At 39.9% G+C, this 25,108-nt stretch overlaps 1 protein-coding gene across 1 annotated transcript; it reads left to right on the top strand.

Moving 5' to 3' along the window:
* The first annotated feature begins 159 nt into the window (after positions 1-159).
* On the top strand, positions 160-24,862 carry kcnj5 (potassium inwardly rectifying channel subfamily J member 5). The gene is made up of 4 exons (XM_085130381.1): positions 160-556; positions 10,592-10,671; positions 12,787-13,660; positions 22,664-24,862. Exons 2-4 carry the CDS (start codon positions 10,609-10,611, stop codon positions 23,047-23,049), a joined length of 1,323 nt encoding a protein of 440 aa, XP_084986507.1. The 5' UTR covers positions 160-556; positions 10,592-10,608; the 3' UTR covers positions 23,050-24,862.
* The last annotated feature ends 246 nt before the right edge of the window (positions 24,863-25,108 follow it).

Here is a 25,108-nt window from a genome sequence, read left to right as displayed (position 1 = left end):
CACACACACACACACATACACCACCCTCATCTGACTTTGCCTCCCTCTCACTGTACTTGACTTTTCTGAGTCTATTTCTCTCTGCCTATGCAGCAGATAAAAAAGGAACCATGTGGTAGATGTATACACACACACACACTAAAACTGATGCTCTGTCCAAACAGGCATAAACACATACACTCCAATAAAGGACAAATCCCGAGAGACGGAGAGTACAATCTCAGTTGAAGTGAGAAGACAGGAACAGGAAAAATAGACAGGGAAAAAAAACACATGCATATTAACATCCTTCCCATCTCCTCTCGCATCCACTCTACCTCTAGCTCTCTCTCTCTCACTCCCTCTTTCCCTCACACACAAGCACAGACAGACCCCCCTCTCACACAGGAGTAGATAGAGAGTGGTGAAGAGCAGAAGGAGCTGGGTGGCAGGAGGGAGGCAGGAGGGCTGTTGTTTATTGAACAAAGCCAGGAAAGGAGCGTGCAGTCCTGGGAAGAAGAGCCGCTGTGAAATGCCTCGAAGGGAGCCCGCCAGCTACTCCTGCAGAGACCTGAAGGTAAGCGTCGTTCACCGCCGATGGAGGAGGAAAAAAAAACAGAGGAAGAGACAGGGAGAGGAAGGCAAAAGAGGAGAGGGGAGGTTTTTAAAGCCATTGATGCATGATACGACCGTGGCACCACGTCCAAGCTGTCTTCTCTCAGTTTGACTGCGAATGGCATAGCATGACAGCATTATTTGTTTGAGAATTGACAAATAAAAAAAGTGTGCATTACTACAAGGAGAAATCCAAAACTGTGAGAATCCAATATCCAGTATTTAGAAACAGCGAATGCAATGGCCGATTGAAAGAGAAGATGTAAGCTAATTCAAGAGGAAGAGACCGGGAAAAGAAAAATGTTTACGGTACTTCAGCAATAACCTTTATCACCACATCTTGCACTCCCCCCCTTTACCCCCACCCCCAATCTTATGTCACTGCAGTGATATATAGATCATCACTATGCATCCCCTCATTGCAGGGGGCAGGGTAATCAAAAAGGCATTGAATATCTCTGACGCAAGCAGAGAAAAGCCTGTCAACACTTCTACTGTTTGTGCGTATTTGGGCTCCGTGCTGTAGTTCTCTCAGTACAATGCAGGAGTTTTACAAGCGCAGCAGCGAACCTAAAGTGAACGTGCATCTGTGTGTTACTGTAAGTGTGACTGTGCACGCGTGTGTGTAGAGGAGGGGGTCTCGCACGTCCGACATGCAGCGCAGCATGTTTGGGCTTTGCATGTTTCTGTTTTTTACATTCTATAAAAGTTGGAGATGAAGCAAAGGACACTGGGTCGTGATAGCTGCTGGCATGAATATTGCAGACTGCATCAAAAGTGTTAAGAGAAAATAATTCCTCTTTTCTGGCCTGGAGATTATACAGCTGCTCGCTTTAATGTCTCATGCACCCCACTTTTTTCCCCCAACCTCCCTTACTGTATGGCGGACTCTGTGGGAGACACATCTCAAGAGTTGCTGCTGTAAAACTTTGATGACATTGCAGCGGGCTTAATGGCCACATTAATTGATTTCTAAAGCTTCTGTCTGTCCTGGTATTGTCTCATCAAGGCACATCGGGAAGACGGTGTCAAGGCAATGTGCAGACTCGATCATGATTTTTTAATGTGGAGGAATACTAAAGTCGATGCTCTGATCATTAACCACATTTTTACACATCACTCAAACTCAAACCCAGAAAAAGGGAAAGCCTGGGGTGATATCCTAATGCTGAAATTTGCAACAAAAACCTGCTTATTTGCCACACTCAACGTTACTTTTAATCACTGCAATTCACCGTGACCCTTCTCGCATCTGCTTGAACGGTGATTTGCTATTTCAAGGCTGCAGATGGAAAGTGTGAACTGCTGTGATGTAATGCTTTTTGATAGATAGGCCTTTGACCTTATAGGGCTATCATTGCAACTGTAATTCATGTGTGCACCTCATTCCCCCCTCCTGCTAAGCCCGTGTTCAGATCTCCCTAACAAGTGGACAAAACAGAGCAAAGGGCAGGAATAATGCTCAGCAGGATCTAAAGAGACTCTCAAAAGACAAGACAGTGTGAATAATTAATTGGATGTGTTTATTTTGTTAAGACTGTGTGTCTCAAGGGGATGGGGAGAAAACCACATCCGCGATTCTCTAATACCACAGTGGCACATTTGTGTCAAGAGATTAGCCAGCCGTGAAGATTTTGTCTGTCTTTCTTTTGCTTTTTGCATCTTTTCTTTTTTTTTTTTTTAGTATCACACGCCCTGGAAAATGTGCATCCATCTCCGAGTGCAGCTCAGAATTACAGTATCTTAATTTTTGATAGATCTACATAAAGATGCCTTATTTAGGCAGCCCTACTGAACTAGTTGCCATCTATAAATTCTCCTTCAGTTTTAGCTTGTGCTCTTGATAAACTACTGTCTATAATTCAAAGCCCCGCCACTCCGTGAGCTGTACATGCAAGCAATCTGATGCTTGTGTTACTTGCAAGAGACAGATGTGCTGAATACAATTTCTTAAATAATCTAGTCTTTCCCTCAGGAAGATCAATCACTCTGTTCATGCCCTCGTAAATCTGCAACTAATAGAAATCGGTGCTTGTCCACTGTATGTTAAAGTGGCACCTACAATGCTTATGTAGCAGATTTATAACATGGCACACTCTCTGCTTCTGCCACAACTTCACAGAGCGTGCGTTTTCTCTATAGTCTGGTCACACATAAAGTTGATACAGTGCATAAGACTGCTGCTGCTGCTGCTCCAGCCTACACACAACACAAATAAACCTTCACCCTGTGTTTGGTAATGAGATGACTGCTTCAGGGATCACTGCTTTGTGTCATGGTTGTCTTTTTGTCCAACACACATTAAAGCATGTCTACACTTCTACATATACCTAGGGTTACCTATCATGAATGGGAAAAAACAGCTTTAGGGCTCTTGTAGCTTGATGCAGTGTTGTTCTGTACGCGGGTAATTGCCAAGAAATCTTTTAAAAATTGTAGGTTGTTTCAGGACACTTTGCTCTGAACATCTCTCAGTGAGCTTTCCAGTAACATATGCTGTCCAGGTGGTGTGAGAGGATTAAAAACTAATGCTGCAAAGCTACCTCTTTAACAACAGGACTGTAAAATGTACTCTGTCACTGGCTACATTTTAAAAAATGTGAAAAATTGTCACATTTTCAGGTTAAATGGACATGTTCATGATGGGTCGCGCTCCTTTCTGTTAGCAGCAGGTTATTGCTTGCATTATCCTTTATTTACTATGTTAAGGGAGAATGCTTGCACTATGCACATGGCTGCCTTTGTCAGGCATTGCAGTCTGTAGGAGATGTGCATTGATGTCTCATATCCAGTGGATAACATTTCAAGCCAGGCCAGTTAGCTAAATCACACAAGGGCAATTGCATTGTGGTGCACGCGCTCCTTTCTGTTAGCAGCAGGTTATTGCTGGTGCATGTACTTGGTGCATGTACTTGTAAATATCTGTCTTCAGACATGCTGGCAGAATTGAATGTTGTTGAGTTTGAAATGCACTAGTCTGCTATTTTGTTTGGCCAGTATAACAAATGCCCATGAATATCATTTGCACACACAATGACAGCTTGACTAAATTCGATCCATATTGCGTAACCACGTTTTTTTCCTTTCTCTTTTCGTAAGAACTATGCGCATTAATCAGCATCGTGATAAATACCGCTTTTTATACAGAAGAGCACATACTGCTCGTGCACATACTTAATTTTGAGCACTCGAAAAAAAAATTACAATAATAACGTCAAAAAGGATGAAAATGTGAATACACCTCGTATCTGTTCTATCGGATCAGGGTGATTTTTATCAGGTTTTATGCACGGGATGTGAGCATCCATCATCAAGAGGAAGATGTTGGATCTGCAAAGTCTCCGTACATTTACCATTCATTAGCAGAGATGCAAGAGCAATGTGCTGCACGGTTAAGGCCTGTGGAGTGACACCATGTTCTTTTTTAATTTGACGTCTTTTGAAAGAATGTTTTCAAGATTGCTCTGCTTTTTTGCTTCGACACCAACTTGCTTCACATTTATGCAGATTGGACTCACTCACAGCATGTCATCTGCTGTCAGAAACAGAGGTTTGAGCTTTCCGCTGAAGGACACGTCAGCAAAAAGCTGAGCAGAGACCTTGTTACTCTGCTGCTATACCCAACACGCTGGAATAAGGTTTGGGTTTGTTTTGTTTTTTGTTTTTTAACATGCAACTGACAGACCCTAATCTCATTTCATTCTGACTTAGTATGTGCTGACTATGGAGAAGGAGCATCCTCAAAGGGACAAGCACGGGGACACAGTGAAGCATGTTATGAATTTTGATCCAGATCATGACCTTTGGCTCTTCCACCATTCTCCATGTGCTGCCCGGCTCTGCAGCCCCACCCCTATGCTTGTGGCCTCACTTCACCTCATTTTCCCCTCCTGTTCTGTCCTCTACAGTTAGATGAGGCAGAGGATTAATAAGCAAGTACACTAAGACTGATTTTGGATGCAGAGAATTTGTATCAGTGGGTCCAATTTATAGACTGCACAGAAGAAGTTAGGGGGTGTTAGGGAGCATATCCACATCTCTGCCTCACACATCTCACTTCTGTTTCCATCACGTCTCTCACACTTCAGGCCAGCATGGTTGAAGAGGGTGCGATTTGGCTCCAGTAGGTGTTGGGTTTTAATCCCATCGACTCCCACTTCAGCAGCAATGTGAAATGGCCATCACTTTTTCTTTTGTAAAGGTGCTCTGACATTTTTGGCTTTGGTGAATTTTTTGTAAAAACTGTACAGTAGTGAAAAGACTCAATCAAGGAAGGTGTGATGCAAAGGATGTGTGTGTGAGAGAGTGGGATGAATCATTAGGAAAATTATTTCTCCAGTGTGAATGGAATGTCTTGGTGCAGCAGTGTCACTCCGGAGAAGGTCATTCGAAGGAAGGGCACAACTGGATACACTCAGCTCACTATCGGGCATAATGGGAAAATGGTACATGGTAAGTTGGTAAGTTCGTGTGTGTGCGTGTATGTGTTTGCAGAGCCTGGAGACAAACTAGCTGGGGACATTTTTAGTCATTTGACCTGCCCTGACCTCAAAGTGTCATAAGTGAGCAGAGATAGGGATGAAGCCATGTTATTTTATGGGCCAGTCTTAGCCTTGGATAATCATGACAGGTCCAGTAACCATGACTGAAGGGAGGGGTGGAGAAGCGTGGACAGTCAAGCAAATACAAAGCTCTTGTGCTGCTGTAGAAAGACTCTACCAGTGCAGATATCTTTAACATGCCGGGACTGGTAAACCTAAATCTAGCTGACGTCTTAATGTCTTAAGATAATCCTAAAAACATCTTCACAAAATTAGCAACATCTGCCTTTCTTCTCTTTTTATTTCTATTTTTTCTTATTCTTCATCCTCAGCCTGTGTTTTTATTTTTTTTCTCACTATCAGCACCATTTGTCTTTCTTTTTTTTTGATGAAACAACAGAAAACACTCATCCATGAGCACAAAATCTATGGATGAGATCCTCCAATAGTCCTGTTTTTACCGTTGAACTAAGGGATACTGCTGTGTTTGCTGCATATCTTGCTGCCATTTGTAACCCTGTCATGCTCAGCAGAAAGGTCAATGAGGAATGGTGAAATGAAGCACCACTGTCAGGTAAAAGTCTAGTGTGAAGTCACTAAAAATGCATGCTGTTTTATTTGTATTAAAAATACTGCAGATTTTATATTTTAATTTGGATCCTGAAAGTTATTTCTGACCGGGGCGAGCGTCGGCGTCAGCATTTCCAAAATAAGCACAATTGCAAAGCTTTCCGACAGGAAATAAGGAAAGCACAATCGATAATCTCCACATAATGTGAAATAAAGAAGAAATTGGGAGATTAGTGAACCAAACAGTTGATCAAGTAAGAATTATAATTCAGGATCGGATCTGATTCAAGGGCTTTATTTGCATGCTGGTGATTAGTATTGATGTGAACCTCTCTTAGCTCAGTTACAAGCTCGCTCTTACTTCACAAAGCTGACAACACAAGTTTCTGAAGTTCAGGAAAATATAGGAAATTAAATCACAAAGCAAATGCTATTCAGTACCAGTCAGCCCCTGAGGGGAAATTATAGTGCTTGCTACAGGTTAGAAGGAGAACAAAGCACATTTTGCTGCGCTCTGTATGGATAATTGTTTATAGCATGCGGTGTCAGCAAATAAGGGAAATATATGTAGTGTAGATATCCCTTAGGAGGCAAGTTGCCTGGTTTACTAGTACCTCTTGGCTTTAAACACAATAGATGAGTGCTCTTGTTATCAGGACACAAACACAATTCAACCAAAGCATCCTGTCACTCTTCGGGTAACAAGATAAATGCTTGTTACCCTCTTAAAGCGCTGAGATAAAACACCCCAGCTGGTATCCATTTCGAACACTTCTCATTCGGGCTTGTTGAATCTGCAACTGCGAGCAGACACTGCAATTACAGCCTTTCTGAAAGCGCACACAGGTCTGGAGTTCACAAATCTCTGGGGAATCATATTTAATTCATAAGAGAACCTAAAAAAAAAAAACGAGTCAGAAAGTGAGACCTTGCAACCCCTGCAATGTATTCAGAAAGTTATGCTGAAAGCTTTGTGCGCACCTCTGCTGCCTGTCTGTCTGTCTGTCTGTCTGTGTTTTCTCTGCTCAGATGCCTGTCACGTCACTCTGCCCTTTGCTTTGGACGATCATTGTCAACACTACATTCCTGTGTGGATCTGGTTTGTGACGTGGTCCTCTCACTTCCCCTGTGCTCGCTTTTGTATTCCCTCCCCTCATTTGTCAGTGATCAAATAAAGTAACATCAAAGACAGATGGCAAAGAAATGTCAGGTGTTGTTAAGGTCAAGAACGAGCCACAAAGGTAATTTACTGTTCCTTTGCTTGGTTACTTTCAAGGCCCCGTGTATCGCCAGTTCTTTGAGCAAATTAAAAGTATCTGATTTTCAAATAACACCCAGGGGCTCTATAAATTAATTGCCTCTTTTGGGGCTCCAAAGGTGTAGTAAGATTGCTTCCAAAACTAGGGCTTTATCTGAAACCCCACATACACACCACTTCCCTCTAAAATTATAGTAGTGGCAGTAATTAAATCCCACATCATTCAGGAGACGTTCAAAGTGTTCCCTTTCTACTTTCCCTGTCACTTTGGACCTCACACAACAGATGTTTAAAAATACCTGTTTTGTAATACAACTCAACAGCAGAGGAAAAACTCTTTAAAACCGCATCACACTGCACCGGAGACTGTCACAGCACATCACCTACTGGCTTCAGTTGTGCTAAAAACAACCACAAAGATGTACAAAGATGTATGCTCATTTTATATTGGAATGAATGTAAAGGGAAGGAAACAGCTGAAGGTGCTTATTTCTCTGCCACTAACTGATTAAGAGAATAATCATTAAATTTAATGGGCAGGATGATGAATAGAGTGAAAGCAGTGTTCGGGGTTTTTTGTTGTTGTTGTTTTGTTTTTTATTGAGAGAGCGGTGTGTGCGAGTGGGTACACACAGTCACAAGAACTGGCAACGATGGCGATGAGGAGCCTGCTCTTTGGGAAAATGACATCATTAAAATAAAATGTGCAGCTGAGCCTCATCATCCAGGCAAATTGGTCAGCATTGGGCACTGGGTCACCTCCCACGTGATGAGGTCAGCTAATCCCTTACTTAGGTCTTGTTTGGCAGGGTGGTTATAGTCAAATATTTAATATTTACTTCATGAGTCTGAACTGGAAATATAATTAAGTGAGCACATCAGGGTTGTTCAGGTGCTGACTTTTGCCCTCACGTCCTCCATTTGTGTGCATTATTTTGTGCATAAAATAATGCACAAATGATTTGCTTTGTCAAACCTAGTTTACAAGAAACTGAATTCATGGAAATGCTCAGCCTCACAGCTGATATCCTCAGTGTGGTTAGGTTTATGTAACAAATGCTCACATCCTGTCTTGTGATTCAGTCTTGACCTCAAATGTTCCCTGCACTGTGTATACCAAAACATAACCGTGAAAAAATATTCATGCTTGACTTGCTACATGCAGATAGTCCATTGCCAGTACAGTTATTGGTAAAACATGTAAACTACACTGTCAGCAAACATTTTGGCACGTTCAGTGCTCTAGTTTGGCAGTGTGCTGTGTTCATTAACTAGCAGTGTGCAGCCATGATGCTAGCTCTTCTTGGCGGTGATCATGTACAACAGCTTTTTGAGCTAAATACTAATAAATACATATGGCTGTGTTCTCACTGATTAAGGCTCAACTCAATGTCATTCAAGAAACCAGTTTGAGGTGACTGGAGTTTTGTGGCACCAGAAGATGGGTGCACTGTGGTCATAAAGGGATAACATGGTCAGAAACAATACTCAGATGGGCTGCATTACTTAACTGGTACAACTAGATGCATTTTCTAATGTATCCTCATTTTGATGACATAATTGGGACCTGTGTGGTCTTCTGCTGCTGTAGCCAATCTGCTTCATGTTGTGCATTCAGAGACGCTCTTCTCTCTTGTGTTTTTTTGCTTTGTTTTTCAGTTGTTGTTGTCTCCCTGTCAGCATTTGGTCATTCTCCACTGACCTCTAATATCAGCAAGACATTTTCTGCCAGTGAACTGCCACTAACTGGATATTTTGTGTTTTACTGACTATTATAAAAACAAAAAGGTCAGGAAAAATGGGAAAAATCCAGCAGGTCAGCCGCTGTCTCACGTTCAGATTCACATAACTCACCTTTCTTCCTCCTTTCTGACACAGTTTGAACTTTAGCTGAATGTCCTGGCCATGTCTGCATTCCTAAATACATTGAGCTGCTGTCTTGTGATTTGTTGGTTAGATATTTGAGTTAACAAGCAGTTAAACAGGGGTAAAAAATAAAGACATTTTGTGCCTTTATATTTTGAATGTCTTTTATTTTCTTCAAAACTAAGCTTACTTTTGCTTCTACGCAGCAAAGTCAAGCTGCCATAACAGTAATTTCCCCCCACAAGTACATCTCTGGAAATGCTTGCATGAAAAAAAAATCTTTATATAGACTTTTTTAAAAATATATTGCAACAATTACAACTGCAATGGCTTGACCTTTTTTAACCTTATAGCTTTCTGTGACGTCTTAATATACCTTTTGGCAAACCCTGACATAATGACAAATTCATGCAATTTCAAAGCCATTCATCCATTTTCTGCTTATCTGAGTCCTGGTCTTGGAGAAGCAGTCTGAGCAGAGACACACCTTCTTTCTATGCAGCCACTGGCTCCCAGGCCAGATGAGACATGAGCTCCTAAGTGTATCCTCTTCAGACCAAGTGTTTTGGGTGCTCAAAACACCTCGCCTTAAGAAGTGTCCAGGAAGCGTGCTGTTGCCCAAACTGTCTTCTTTCAATGTGCCATCTCTATTCTGAGTACTTCCTGAATTACTGAGATCCAAGAGTGAACCTAGAAACCTTTTGAAGTTTTTTTTATTGAGTCTATTTTGTAAAAGAGTGCACTTTCATAGGCGATGTTATTCTTTTATTTTCTACCTATATGTTGTAGGCGTGGTTTAATTCAGTTTTAATTAGATTTTATTTATATAGCGCCAAATCACAACAACAGTTGTCTCAAGGTACTTTATGTTGCAAGGTAATGACCCAACAATAATACAGAGAAAACCCCAAAGAAAGCACTTGGCAACAGCGGGAGGGAAAAACTACCTCTTAACAGGAAGAAACAAGGTTCAGGAAGGTGCAGCCATCTGCCATGACCAGTTGATTGTGAGGGAAGGGGGACAGGACAAAAGACATGCTGTGAAGGAGAGCCAGAGATTAATAATAACTAATGATTAAATTCAGAATGGTGTAAAAACACAGTTAGTGGGGAAAAAAGAGTGAAGAAGAAACAGCAAATCAACACTCACTCAACTCACCTCTCATTCTCACCAGTCCACCTCTTAATTTCAAGCTGGACCCTCATCCCTCCTTTGAACCAGGCCTGAGATACTTTATTGGTGCAACAACTCCTCAGTCTGGAACCTACCATTTTTTTTTTAGCTTAAAACCACTGCCTCAGATCTGGAGGTGCTAAGGAAAACTGCCCCAGTGTAAGCTGGAGGTCAACAATCCACAAAAAGCAGAGTCGAGATCCTGTGAACATAAACCAGACAGCCTTAAACCACTGGCTGCGCCTACAAATCCTGTCTGCAAAAGTTATGACCAACATATTTTCCAAAGCACCCGAATCTTGCTACAGTTGCACACGGACCAAATCAGCTTCAGTAATGGATGCAACTAAATGCAATGTGTTCACGCAATACCTGTATCTGTAATGCAATACCTAGGGGTTGAAATGTAAAAAGCCTGAGATTGTACCTACAATGCAGTATGTACTCTTTCAGTAACATAGCTATGACCTATTATTGTTTGTCGCATTGGTTTATTTTAATAAACAAATGACCGTTCTGGTACTTCAAATACCAGCGAAATATGTTTAGTATAACAAATCCCATGAAGCACTTTTTCATTTTCGACAGGTTAGCTCCAGCTGAGGATGGCAGGAGATTCCCGAGTCCTAATGGACCACAACATGGAGATAGGCGTCACCCCTGCACAGGTATTCGCACAGTACACACACTGTATTTTGCCCAATCTGTATTACTTTATATTTAAACAACTGGGAGAGACTAAATGTGAAATACTAGAGAAACTATATGAGAGAGTGGAGGTGAGACCTCGTTTTTGGGAAAGCAGGGGTAGAAAATAGATGAGAGATATATAGAGAGAAGATAAGAATGATTAGTATGGAAAGATCTGACATTGAAAACAAAGCAATTTGACATTTTCAAAAAAATTATGGAAATGCTTAAGGTATATAAAACCTATCTACCCTATAAAGTAGATATGCTGTAGAATTATTGAATAGATAAAATAAGTACTATGGACATGAATTAAGGCTACCAAAGTGTAATTTTTTTAGTAGTTTAAATAAGTGTTTAATTCAGTTTACCTGGCAGTGAAGATAATGACCAAAAAACAGCCATCCCAAATAACTAGTGGAGTTGATATCCATCCTGAATTTCCAAGCTGATTTAAACTTATGCAGCTTACTCAACCTTGTCTGGCGAGGCTCAGTGAGAGAAAACCCCCAGTACTTACTAGTGCCAAACAGAGACAGCTAATGAATTTGTTTTAAGGGCCATCACCTCCAGGGACAGTATTGACTACAAAGGCTGGAGTTTGGGCAGCACTAGCTGTGATGTCTTCATCTATCACTCAATTAACCCAGCTCAAAGAGTGGAAATGAAAAGGCCTGTTTTGGCTGTCTTTCATTGAAAACCTCTGTAGTAGCATTTAACAACTCGAGAAAACACGGCCATACGTCAAGTCATCTTGTCAGTAGAGAAGAAATGCTTAAAGCATTACCTTAAAAAGCAGTGTGCCGACTGCATTCTGCATGACTGTTTGATGCATTTTCCCTGACTATGGTCTGTAATAAGGAACCGCATTGACATTTAGTGAACGCACGGTCATCAAGCCACTAATTGCAATGCAGATCAATAAGAATAGTCTTTCAGTTCTTCTTTTTCAAAATGGTCCTTAAAAACTGATTACATTAAATCTATATCTAGAAAATCAATAGTATATAGATGTGACCTAGCACAGCTGCAGTTAAAAAGCAGCTGACACAGTAAAACTATTTGAAAATTAAAATAAAAATCCGGCAGGTTTTATTTTTCAGGCATTACAATCAAAGGCACCAAAAAGGACACTGTTTGTGGCTCACACTGTGCTGTTCTCCAACTAAACTACGATAATGATCATCCCTATGATGGATGTAACTTTCCTGTTGATGAACGCGTGACTGTGGGGAGAAATGGTTTGCAGGTGTAAGATTAGCAGAAAGAGACACAATCGTTGTCTCGTCTTGACACAATCCTTTCATTTACCAACTGAGATCTGACAGCGTCAGTGTCTCAATAAAGAGTCCTTGTGCTTTTCTGAAAGGTCCCTTAAAACATTGTCTTTGGTGTATGTTGGTCTTTTATGTATTTATTTGTGTAAGAGGGAGGCCAAAAAAAACTTTTTTTTCCAAATCATGTTTGAATTTATAGCTACATTGTGAAGCACTGCCTTTTCTAACCATAAATAAACTCAACAAAATATGATATTATAATAATTCCTACAAGTGTAAGGTGATTCTTTATTTATACATCAGGTTTTTAGGATCTTTTAAAGGGTCTTTTAAAGGATGGTGGTAGATCTGTTCTTATCCGAGGTTGCAAATGTTCCATAGAGTGCAAAAGAACACAAGGGACAGGGAGGAAGGCAGGGCACAGTTGTGGAGCCAGATTGCCTCACTGGAGCTGGGCCAACATAGACAAAGGCTTGAGTGTCCTTGTGTTCTTGTTGTGTCCTTACTCTCTGTTTCTTTTTTGCCCTCTGTGTATACATAGACATCTACAAAGTGACTTTATAACGGCTCTTAATTTGATTTCCCTCGCTTATCTTCTCTCCCTCACCTCTAGTGTGGCTTAGCAAAACCTGATAGAAAATCCCATACTGCAGTGATAGTTAACACATACATCTTCCAGCACACTATACATAACAAATTCTTCAGAGCAAATCAATGTGGGTAAAATATCCCTCTAATTCTGTCTTTTCATGCCTAATTTCTTTGACCGTCTTTCTTTTCCTTACTTTGGCACTCTGTCTTTTTTCTTCCACATAGGTGAAGAAGCTTCCCAAACATTTGAGGGAGCCTCAGATCTCTACAGAGCGAACCCACCTGATAGCCGACCCAGTGAAGAAGCCACGTCAGCGCTACGTGCAAAAGGATGGTAAATGCAACGTTCATCATGGAAACGTGCAAGAGACCTACCGTTACCTCAGTGACTTGTTCACTACGCTGGTGGACCTACGCTGGCGTCTTAGTTTCTTTATTTTCACACTGGTCTATGTAGTCAACTGGCTCTTCTTTGGGTTTCTTTGGTGGCTGATCGCACTCATCCGTGGGGATCTAGTGCATGGTGACGAGGAGGGCTGGACCCCCTGTGTGGAGAACCTTAATAGTTTTGTCTCAGCCTTCCTCTTCTCCATTGAAACGGAGACCACCATTGGGTATGGTTATCGTGTAATCACCGAAAAATGCCCTGAAGGTATTATACTACTTTTGGTGCAGGCCATCTTGGGTTCCATTGTCAATGCCATGATGGTGGGCTGCATGTTTGTTAAGATTTCACAGCCAAAGAACCGTGCTGAGACCCTCATGTTCTCACACAACGCTGTCATATCAGTGCGAGATAACAAGATGTGCCTGATGTTCCGGGTGGGCGACCTGAGGAACTCTCACATTGTGGAGGCATCGATTCGAGCAAAGCTGATCCGCTCACAGCAGACCAAAGAGGGGGAGTTCATCCCGCTCAACCAGACTGACATCAACATTGGCTTTGACACAGGGGATGACCGGCTGTTCTTGGTCTCACCACTCATCATCTCTCATGAAATAAATGAGAAGAGCCCCTTCTGGGAAATGTCCCTGGCGCAAATGGAAAAGGAGGAGTTCGAGATTGTGGTTATTCTTGAGGGAATGGTGGAGGCCACAGGTATGAAGGGGGTAAGATTATCAGGAAGGGGTAAAGGAAGTATGGGAGGGCATACAAATGAGGATAAGTCAATAAAAAAAGAGATGAGGAAATGTTGCAAGCAGTGAGCTAGGATGGATTAATGGTTGGAGAGGCGAAAGAGGAAAGGTGAGCCTGCCAGTAAGCGCTGCTGATTTGGAAATGGTGTAATTGACGGAAAGACAGAGATACTAATTAAAACCTAATAATAATGCATTAAAAAATAGAAAACATTTTTTTTATATCTTTCCTATTCTATATGGGTCAGTTTAGAGTCAATAAATTGTTTGAAATGTATATTTTCTTAATTCCACAACAGTTGTTGACTGTTCTTTTATTTAATCCATAACTGCAAAACTAAATATTTCTTCCTTCAACCGAGGCAGACAAATAAACTCTAAAACCTCTTTACAAATGTTTATCTGTACCGGCATCTCTACTGTTGCTACTTCAAAGTTTTGCCTTTGATACTGTTTATTTTCAATTCAATGAAGCGTACCTACCTGCAATGTTGCTGTGTGTTTTTGGTAAAAACCAAGCAGTCCTGAAAAGTGCTGCAGGCTGGTTACATTAATGGCGCAGAGATGACCAGGTGTTTCTGTAAAGTTCCAGAACGCTTGTATTTCCCAGCTTAAAACTGCAGTCAAGGCCTCAAGTTCAACACAAGTCAATCTAACTTGTTCCTGTGGCTTTGGCTAAATCAAGTATTGTTTATATGCCTAACCTGCATTTTTTAATGGCCTTTGTTGAAGGACTGATTACAATATACTCATTTTAAATTCATTGAATTATACATGCTACTAATTTACTTTATTGGATTGCATCATACTTCACATGAGTAAAGGAGACACACAGTGTTTAGCGGTCTGATGATGCCACAGTTGGCTTTTTGAAAATTCTAACAAACCATCAAATGACCTAATATGACCAGACACAGCTTTGCATTCGTGTGAACATTTCTGCTCTATTTCATCTTATTTATTTATTTATTTATTTCCTTTTTCCTGCAAAGCACCAGCAGTCATCCCACTTCCTGCTCACACTGCTTGATACTTGACTCAGGCATTAAATCACCTTTCGCTTCACCGGCAGAGACCATGGCATCATGCAGGGGTTATGCCGTCACTGTCCTTGACCGCTAGGCAACAAACTAATCTGACCATCCACCAGCCTTCCCCCACTTCCTTTTTTGTATGTGAGACTTTCATTCTGTGCGTGAGAAAGAACACAGTGACAGACAGAAAGCTACCTCAGGCCCAGGCTTTACGTGTCGTTAATAAAAAGTCATTAATAAACAAAATATCCTGCGTACAACCTCACGTGGATGTCGTCACATATATTTTGGAAGCGATACATACGTGGGTGGTGAAACTGGCTTCATGCTCTCGCAGCCATTACTTGTTAGCTGTGTAGCCTGTGGTGTGCAGCATAATGGTGAGTCAGGCTCTGGAAATCACTTACAAGAGGTGCTTCCACATTATTTGTTTGTTTGTTTTTAACTAAAGCACAAACATGACATATTAAACCAAATTTTGCTTTTCAAGTGTAATTGCACTAACAAAGGCGGCTCTCTGAAATAAAAGCAGCTTATAATACACTTCACAGTTAGTCAACTTAAAATCGTGGGAAAATGTCACGATACAATAACCGAGTCGAATGAGTATAAGATGAGTAAAATTATGCAATCATGTTCACACTTTTTATTCCAAATTTAAATTGGAGTTTAAAATAAAGTTTAAACTGAATGAGATTCTTACACAAGACTTTGGATCACTTTAGCTGATGCAACTAAAGCTATAAATGTCATATTTAATTGAAAGCAAGGAATGGTTTTACTTTAATAAAAACAAACAAAAGAATAGGCCACCCCTTCTTCCCTCACTCCCTTTTCTATAAAGCAAGTCTTAATGGGAATTACTTATTAATACTTATTATTATTATTACTTATTAGTACTTATTAATACTTTTTTAATAATACTATTTAATAAAGATAATAAAACCTTTTTTAAACAGTTTTATGACACCTATTTGAAGTGGTAAGGTGTTGATATGATTGAAAACAATTTCCTGCATAGCCATATATTTAGATACTAAAGAGCCTGTTAAATTTTATATAAGTGATAAGTGCTTATAGAGAAGTCCAGCACAACAGGATAGTCTTTCTCCCACATAAAATGAGGTCATCGCACCAGCTATTTTGCTGGAAAGAGCACAGATCCAAACTTCCCAGGTCAACAGCACAAACACCTCTGGCCTGTTGTAAAGGGGGGACAATGAGGTACAATCAAGTTTTCATGAAAGTACGCCATATAACATTGCCGTGCAGTCAGCTATGAGAAGAGCACACAGAGACTGTGTGCAAAGTGCAAATAAATGATTCAGTCTTCTTTCATTAATTGGCATGCAGACTCAAACATGCAATCCATATTGTATTAACTCAATTAACAAATATCCATCCATCTTTCTCAAAATAGCCATACCCGACATGAGAATACTGGTGCCTTGGTTTGAGCTTTTATGGTGCAACACAGCATGAGAGAGAAGTCATTCAATGATTGCAAACAGCAATTTGCTGACCCTCCTTTACAGTGGAGGTTTTAGTTATGTTCCTAACAATAATTATGATGGAAAATTTGTCTTTCTTTTTTTCTTTTTCTTTTTACAAAATGTTGTGGTGTAACAAACAGGACGCTCTTGATGTCTTGACTGATTTTGGGAAAATATCCCTTTACAAAGTTGCAGTTTTGAAGAAGGTCTCTTCTCAATTACATCACAGTCCAGTGCAATTCAATAATCTATTTTGGAAGGTGGCTTCTTTAATAAGAATCAAAACATTGGAATGAATCCTGTGGCCAAGAATTATGGAAATGTGGGGCAAGATTTATTAAAAACATGGAAGCAAATTGTAGTACATGTGCATGCACTACGTTTTATGCACTCAATTTAGTAAAGTGTGCCTTGCTTGTAATTTCCTCATTGGCTGCACTCGGGCTGTGACTTTGAGTCAGACTCTAGATTTAAGATTTACGGTCACGGTAAAAAGAAAGTACACCCTCTTTAAATTCTAAAGTTTTACATATTGGGACATGATAAGAAATAATAACAGTGCCTTAGATGAACTGCAAAGCAGGAAATATATATTACACAGTTTATTCAAACAAAACAATGGCCAAAATTCTGAAAAACTTTTATATAAAAGGTACACCCTTGATGTTTCCGTATACTCAGAGAATAAGTAGCAGCTAGATGCTCCTAATTAAATGCACTTGATAAAGTGATCATCAGCAAGTGTGGCCACTTCTAAAAGGTAGAGTTTTAGGTATTTGTCTGGTCTGAAACACTCAGTTTAAAACAATGTTTGGAGGAAATACATTAAATTGAGTTAGATTTTCCTTATATAGCACCAAATTAAAACAACAGTGGCCTCAAGGCGATTCAGATTGTAAGGTAATGGCCCTGCGACAATACAGCAATGATCCTAAATCTAGTCAATTTGGCATAAAGTCAATCATCTCCTGTGAGAAAGATCATTCACAAGTGGAAAGCATTCAAGACAGCTGCCAATCTTCCCAAGAGTAGATATCCCAATAAATTCATTCCAAGGTCAGATTGTGCAAGGCTCAAAGAAACTGAAAAAAGAAGAGCAAGTTGTTTGGATATAATGCATAGCACCATGTTGGTAAAAACCAAACACAACATATCCACACGTACACCTTATACCAACTGTAATGCATGGTGGTGCAGGGCTAATTATATGGGCTTGTTTAGCATTCATAGTCCCTGAGCACCTTGCAGTCATTGAGTAGACCATGAACTGTACTGCATACCGAAGTATTTTAGAGGTAAATGTGAGTCAGTCTGTCCTACAGTGAAAGCTTGCCCCAAACTGAGTGATGCAACAGGACAATGAACCCAAGTAGACAGAATCAAACAGAATGGCTGAAAAAGAAAAGACCTAAACCCGACTGAAATCCTGTGGCAGGAACTTAAGAAAGCTGAGCATAAATGCAGGCCCACAAACCTTGATGAACTGATACATCTTTATAAAGAAGAGTGGGTCAAAACCCCTCCACAGCTATGTAAGAGATAAAGTCATACACCATCTTCATTCATAAAACATTCACTGCGGTACTTTAAAACAATAAAGCCACTAGAGGTTTGTTGTCAGCAACATACAGCAGATGCAGTTTTGATGTTTTATATTAGCAAACTAACACTGTACGTGACCATGCTTCATTCTATTTAGTACTTGCTGTGATGGAGGCCCAGTCATATACACTATGTTGCTAACAACAAACTTTGCTGTCATTATGAGAAGTGTTTCTAAACTGAACTGAACATAGTGTGTTTGTCCCCTGTGTCCTTCACAATATTTATATATAAAATAAACCCTGTTTTATGCCAGTTCTCAGAATACAGAAAGAATATTGCATCATCATCATTGTTGCTTGTGAAAACAACGGTGTCTGCACTGCTGTTTTTTGTTTTTGCAAGAAAATTCATAAAACCGATATATAAAAATGAAAAGAAAAAAAGTGAATTTGACTGTAGGCTGCCAGGATTAATATAAAGCAAACAATCTTTTCAAACACTGAGATGGGGCCATTAAAGTTTAATACAAACAATAACTAAGCTTAGAATGACATTTCAGGAGTCATTACTTATTTTTTTTTTTTTTTAGTTAGTTGGTTAGTTTTCATTGTTTATCTTTATTTGTTTGTTTGTTTGGTCATCATTTGTGATTCTTTGATAGAGGCTGATTCTTGATTTACAATACAAAGCCTACAGCCCATGTATCAGCAGTTAAGTTCATTAGAGCATGTTTAATAGCAGATTTTCAGATTGAAGAAGGATGGTCGATTGTCGCGAGGTTTTTGCCTCGGTCCACAAAAAAAAAGCAGAAAGAAAGTCACAAGATAAGCCCTCAGCATCTTTGTTCATCAGAGGACACGTGCGTACTGACAGGAACCCTTGAGGGCAAAAACAAAAGAGACAAGACACATGGTCAAGTTACAACCTTCAACTTGACCTTTGCAATTTAACTTTTTTGATGATACTGTTTATATGGTTTATCCATTAGCAAGATTACTTGCAGGCGATCGTGGCTCAAGAGTTGAGAGTTTGTCTTGTAATCGGAAGGTCTCCGGTTCGAGCCCCCGGTTGGACAGTCTCTGTCACTGTGTCCTTGGGCAAGACACTTCACCCGTTGCCTACTGGTGGTGGTCAGAGGGCCCGGTGGCGCCAGTGTCCGGCAGCCTCGCCTCTGTCAGTGCGCCCCAGGGTGGCTGTGGCTACAATGTAGCTGCCATCACCAGTGTGTGAATGGGTGGATGACTGGATGTGTAAAGCGCTTTGGGGTCCTTAGGGACTAGTAAAGCGCTATACAAATACAGGCCATTTACCATTACTACAACTATTTGCATGATGGACACATTGGTAGTAAACAAAATCACCTAGAAGAGACTAACACATTAGGTGTCAATGATGTTCTAGGCTCTATCACTGTCACTTACTGTAAGGATATGTCAAGTTCAACAAATCATTTCCACCTGGATTTCAAGTCATGGTATACTCACAGGTCATGATCTTTTTCCATGACGGCAGTTTTCCATGGTAGCCTTTTTCCTTTGGAAAAGAATCTGTTCCATTTTCCAGCAGGCATGATACCATGAGACTTAAAGTTACACCTCCAAATGGAAACCAATGAAATATATGGTTTCCATTTGGAAAATTCTTTTTCTCAAATTCACACTGATTACTACTTTTGTGCGGCATTGTTTTGGAGGAAATGTACTCGTTGCACTCACTGTATGGATGAAGCAAATCTGAAACATATCTGACTCCTCTTTACAAGCTGAAGCTAGAAATCTTCAGATACTGCTTCTGCAGAAGTGACCAAATTATCCTAAAAGAAACATCAGTTGTTTTTTTTACTGTATATTTATAATGTATCACAATGAAATTTACAATAACAATCTACACATGGCTATCAGGAGGGTCTTTGTTTATTAAAATGGCCAATAAACACGGGGGGGGGGGGGGGGGGGGGGAGTACTGTCTGATCACAACAATAGGGACTAAATAAATTCATTAGCAAAATACTGTAATTATATCTGTGAGGTCTCTATCTTCCACAAGGCCAATATAAAGTCAAATATTGTTTTGTGACAGTTATGACAAAGCCTGTGCACCACTACATGCCAACAGGAGAAGGTACTAAAGATCTTCATTGAACAGCTTAATGGATTTAGACTACTAAACTAGGGCTTTAAAACAAACACATCAAATACTATGTCAACAACCTTAAAATACACTATAGAATCTCTTGTCATTAGGAACTGAAAGATGCTATATTTCACAAGTTAAATGTGGAAAGTAGGCCACTCATATCCAGAGGGAAAGCTGAAGAAAATGTGCAAAAGCCCCTCCTCTCACACTAGATACCATATCAGTTTCATCCCATGCTTGATGTTTTTGGGGATGTTACATACATACATATATTTATTTCAAAGGTTATTGATGGAAAGTCAGATGTTTGCAGTTTAAAGTGATATACAGCTACATATCGAGCGTTTGAATGATTGCTCCGGCTTGGAAAGTTGTGGCAGTGATTATTTTGTGGCTATTTTAAAAGCTGTAAGTCTTATTAGCTAATTGACGCAGACTTTTCAAAGCTGCTGATATAAAAACAGACAGAATACTGAGAAGTGGGAAAACTTACTTTGCTGTCAGAAGTTTATATGCACTCACTGTGGGCATGAATGCCATGGTAATTTGGGGTTTTAATGATTTCTTTGAACTGTTCTTTTTTCCTGGGTGGAATGATTGTACAGCACACATCATTATTGAAAAACAAGGTTTCCATACAATTTGGAATTCTCTGTTCCATGCAAGGACAAAAGCACATCTATACAGACCCAAATCTATACAAACACTTGAAGGTTATATAATGCCTTTTAACTTGATAAGCCTAAAGCATATTGAGTAAACAACTGCAGATTCCAAGAGCAGCATTTCAAACAGATCTATGTAAGTATACGTTATTTGGGTATGGCACCCCTTTGCCAAGAAACCATTAAGTCTCAAGCTTGCCATGAACTGGAAACTGCTAGAACATCAGTATCACTGTCCACCTCAATTTATTTTTCTAAAGCCCTGACCTCAACCACATGAACATATGTAGACTTTGCTTAAAAGCCAGGTACGTGCCAGGAAAACTAAAGAATTAAGTAATCTCTAATAATTCTGCAAAGAATTAGGCCCAAAAGATCCAGCCTGAAATATGCAAAAAGCTCATGTCCAGTGCAACAATATTTGGACATTTAGCCAAATATTAGTTTGGTTCCCTGTAGGAAGAATTTTGTCCCTGTGTGGATTAGAGAAAATTCACACTTACACTTAATGTTTGTATTGTAAAGTCATTAAAGATGTATGCTGTTCAAATTCCACCCAGGAAAAAGAACAGTTCAAAGAAATCAATAAAAGCCCAAGATTAGCAAGACATTTATGCCCATGATGAATATATGTAAGCCTCTGAGCCCAACTTTATATGATTAAATATTGAAATGCTCCATTTTAAAATTGCTTTAAAGTTATCAATGAGGAGGTATGGTGAAATACTGTTTTATTATTTTTTCCTCAATAAAAAAAAATCCATCAAAGAAAAATGCAGTGGTTTCTGATGCTAGCTGCTATTTAGCTTTAGGTCATATTTAATTTTTTAACAAGAACGTATTAACTGCACCACTAACTTTCTGCAGCTCACATTTTTAAGGCTATTTCACACCAGCTACCTACACTGGAAGAAAAACACAGTTATAACTAATGACAACGATAGCAAGAGTTCGACTTAGGTTAGCCAGTTTTCTCAGGCCTACAAATGATATGTAAACATGAGCAGACATTTGCACTTGTCATAAAAGAAAACACGCAAAGGGACTTTTACAGTTGCACTGCTCCAGTAGCTGTGCCACACATCCACCATGTATAATAACAAGACCATGGATGTAGCTCATCAAAAAGGAATGCTATTTAGTTGGAGATTAAGTATCGGAATTTCATGAGCCGGACCACGCCTCCATACTGCTCCTTCTGGTTCTCATCTATATAGGTTCCCCCGGTCCTACAAGCTGTTCAATCTTGTTTACGTGCCCCACCGTCCCTCACCTTTTCAATTCTTCCTCTTCAGTCCCCTTCGAGGCCTTCCCCAAACCACAGCTCAATTCATGTCCAAACCATTCACCCTAACCTACTAAAATGCTGTCAAACATAGAATGAGGACGTAGGCCCAGCTAGTGAAATGTTATTTATATATTGTTAGTGTTACCAGTTACACTGGTACTTTTGCAAGCAGAAATGCTGTTATAAAATATATTGTGAATGCTGCCTCCCAAGTCCTATACTTACACCAAGCTATTATTGTTGCTATTTGAGTAACACACCTGTGTTAAGCCACAGTGTTAAACCATACTTTAATACTTTACTGAGAAAAAGCTACAAACATGCAGTTAAGATGTGCCTTTAGCATTTAAATGAATCAATGCGTAGTTGTTTTGCCTTTTGACTATCAAAGCATGCACACACAATATTGGCATGTGACGTGTACTATTTTTATTCAGATTTGCTTACTATTAAAACACAACTAATGGAATATATACAGTCTTTTTTATGTGTAAACTCAACAAACTAGCCAAATACTTCAGTGTTTAGAAAAATACTCTAGTTATATGATTGGAGACCGATGATAGGAGTGTAGAGAAAACAGTATGCACATCTTTGCTGTTCTTTTGTAACCATGAATAATTAACTGATGCTCTTTCTCCCTATGCCTCTTTCTATCTCATTGTGTGCTTACCTATCCACTCTGGTTGTGTGTGCTTGGCTCTCTGGTTTCACATGTATGGACCCCTCGGACTGTCGTGTGTGCTCTTTCATTTTGTGTGAATGTTTGTGTGTGTACATACACCTGTCTTTACCTTTTGGCAGGGATGACGTGTCAGGCAAGAAGTTCGTACCTGGACACTGAGGTCCTGTGGGGTTACCGCTTCACTCCAGTGCTATCCTTAGAGAAGGGCTTCTACGAGGTAGATTACAATAACTTCCATGATGTCTATGAGACCAACACACCCACCTGCAGCGCCAAGGAGATGGCGGCTAAACTTCGCGAGGAGCCGTTATTGCCACAGCTTTCCCTCCTCAGCCCTGAACCCAAAATGCATACATTTGACCCCCTAAACCGACTGTCACAGCAGGATCCACTGAGCCAAGATGAGGAGATTGAAGAGAGGGTTTCAGGGGGTGACAGAGGGGAGACCAATGGCTCAGCCGCTGCTTTAGAGGAGCTCCCACTTGCTGACAGACTGTCTGACTGATGGGTTTGACAGCTAAAAGCCCAGAAAACTCTGGATAAAGACATATGACATTATACGGTTTCATTTGGTCAATGGCTGGCTTGGTCCATTGCAGCACTCAGAGATAAAAGACATATCTCCAGCCACCAACTCATGCAATATTCCTCTACTAGAGTGTCAATCTATAGTATAGATTGGTTTTGTAGACAAATAGTCCACATACAGAGAAACACATGTACAGCATCTATATCTACACTTACAGGTGGGGGGGTTCAGATTGTGTTTTTATATACAATAATGACCACTTACTGCTATAACTCTGACAGTTCAAGTTGTATAATGTAAACTTGAGCGGAAACTGGTAGCCATGACAGCTTACCATGGGCTTATTATGAATCCAGTATTCTCATTTTAGAGTGTGTTAATTCAGCTTCGTTAAAGCATAATCTCATAACTCAGCTCGTGTGTCTGACAGCAGCTTCTGTGTGGTAATGGAACCTTGTTATCTGCAATTTTTGATTTAATATAGGAGATTATTATCCTTTCTCTGTCACTGTTGTTCTTCTGCGTCAGAAATCTCACTCACCTAGAAGGAAAGAGTCTTCAAGTATGCACAAACAAATAAGAACATTATGAAGGCAATGTGTGCCGGCAACCACAATCCAGTGTTATTTTCTTTGATCGCACTTTTCCTCATGTCTGTGCTGTCTCTCGTTATAGACGTCTAATTCTGTCCTCGACACACTGGGAGCCTTGACCCAAAACAAACCAGCTAGTACCTCATTTTCTACTCATTTTCAGGTTTTTAAACTAAGAATAACAACAAGGCAAATGCTGGCAAAACTGCATAAATGTGCTACAGTATGGTTGGTTAAAGATTTAATTCCCCTGCCCACTGCAGCAAATGAAGCTTTCATTTCAAGCCCCTGGTACATAAAGCACAATTTCTTTATAAAGGGGACTCCACACTGACCTACCCTACCCTCCCACCTAGCCACCGCCACTGGCTAATGCATGTCAGTTCTAGTTAAAACTAACATCCAGATATAGCTTTCAACACTTATATGTAATGTTCAAGCTCAAATCCTATTTGAAATGTTCTTGATTTTTATATATGACAATTTCAAATGCTCCTCAAGCAAAATGTAATATCCCATGTATCCTTTTTATGTTTTTTTTTTTGTTTGTTTTAAAAGCTTACAGATAATCAACCTTGATATTTTCAGCTGCATTAAAGCTAAATATACTAAAGATATAAACAGGATGTCTTATTTTGTGACTTTAGCATCTGGCTAAGTTATTGTTTTCCTTTTTTTCTGATTTTCTTCCCCCTTTGAAGGTCACCCTCAGCTTTTGCCTTATAATCTGGCACTTTTTTAGTGAGCGCACACATTCAGTCTGCAAATTCACCACCATCACACAAGCCCTAGATGTTTCACATTATATACTTTATGGTCCTTTAAACTTTAAACCATTTCCTACAATATCACTTTAGACTTGTCCTTGAAGGTCACTTGAGCTTGCATGGATGAGATAACAGGAAAAACAGGGTATTTTCTAGTCATCCAAATTATACATTAATTAATTCTACATTCATTCTACAGTATACTGTCACATGATGTGCAATTTTAAAATCACCAAAAGAAAACCCCCCATTTTTTGGGTAATTTCTTTTATTTAATTTGATGCCTTTTTTAAAAAATGATTTTCACTATGACATTTTGGCACCTTAGTATATTTATCATTCAAGTGAGGTCATTTTTTTCATTCCTTGAATGTCCTCTGTTTTCTGTGTGTTCTTGTGGGAATAAACATAATATGGCCGAAAGAACAACATGTTCCTTTTAGATAATCTGCACGACCGAGTGTATGGGAGTCTATGAATGTGTAGGCATTTCGCACATGACGTTGCGACTGAGGATTTAAAAGTACCTTGATGTGGAGTGACACTGCACTCTATCAGCTGATGTGTGATAAAATGACACATTTAACTCAAGTGGCTCTGGGTGAAACGACTGCGCCTCGTACACATGCTACCTGAAAACTGGATTAGCTGCGCATCAAATCATGAGAAGGGAAC

The sequence above is a fragment of the Neolamprologus multifasciatus genome, chromosome 14, assembly GCF_963576455.1.
Source record: "Neolamprologus multifasciatus chromosome 14, fNeoMul1.2, whole genome shotgun sequence".
Taxonomy (NCBI): Eukaryota; Metazoa; Chordata; class Actinopteri; order Cichliformes; family Cichlidae; genus Neolamprologus; species Neolamprologus multifasciatus.
This window is presented reverse-complemented; position numbering and strand designations above follow the sequence as displayed.

What these genes read in the sequence shown, in the direction of transcription:
- kcnj5 (XM_085130381.1), top strand. Translation starts at nt 10,609, where the DNA reads ATGGCAGGAGATTCCCGAGTCCTAATGGACCACAACATGGAGATAGGC. An exon ending in TAGGCGTCACCCCTGCACAG is followed by an intron (nt 10,672 to 12,786) that starts GTATTCGCACAG and finishes TCTTCCACATAG; the next exon opens with GTGAAGAAGCTTCCCAAACA. An exon ending in GGGAATGGTGGAGGCCACAG is followed by an intron (nt 13,661 to 22,663) that starts GTATGAAGGGGG and finishes ACCTTTTGGCAG; the next exon opens with GGATGACGTGTCAGGCAAGA.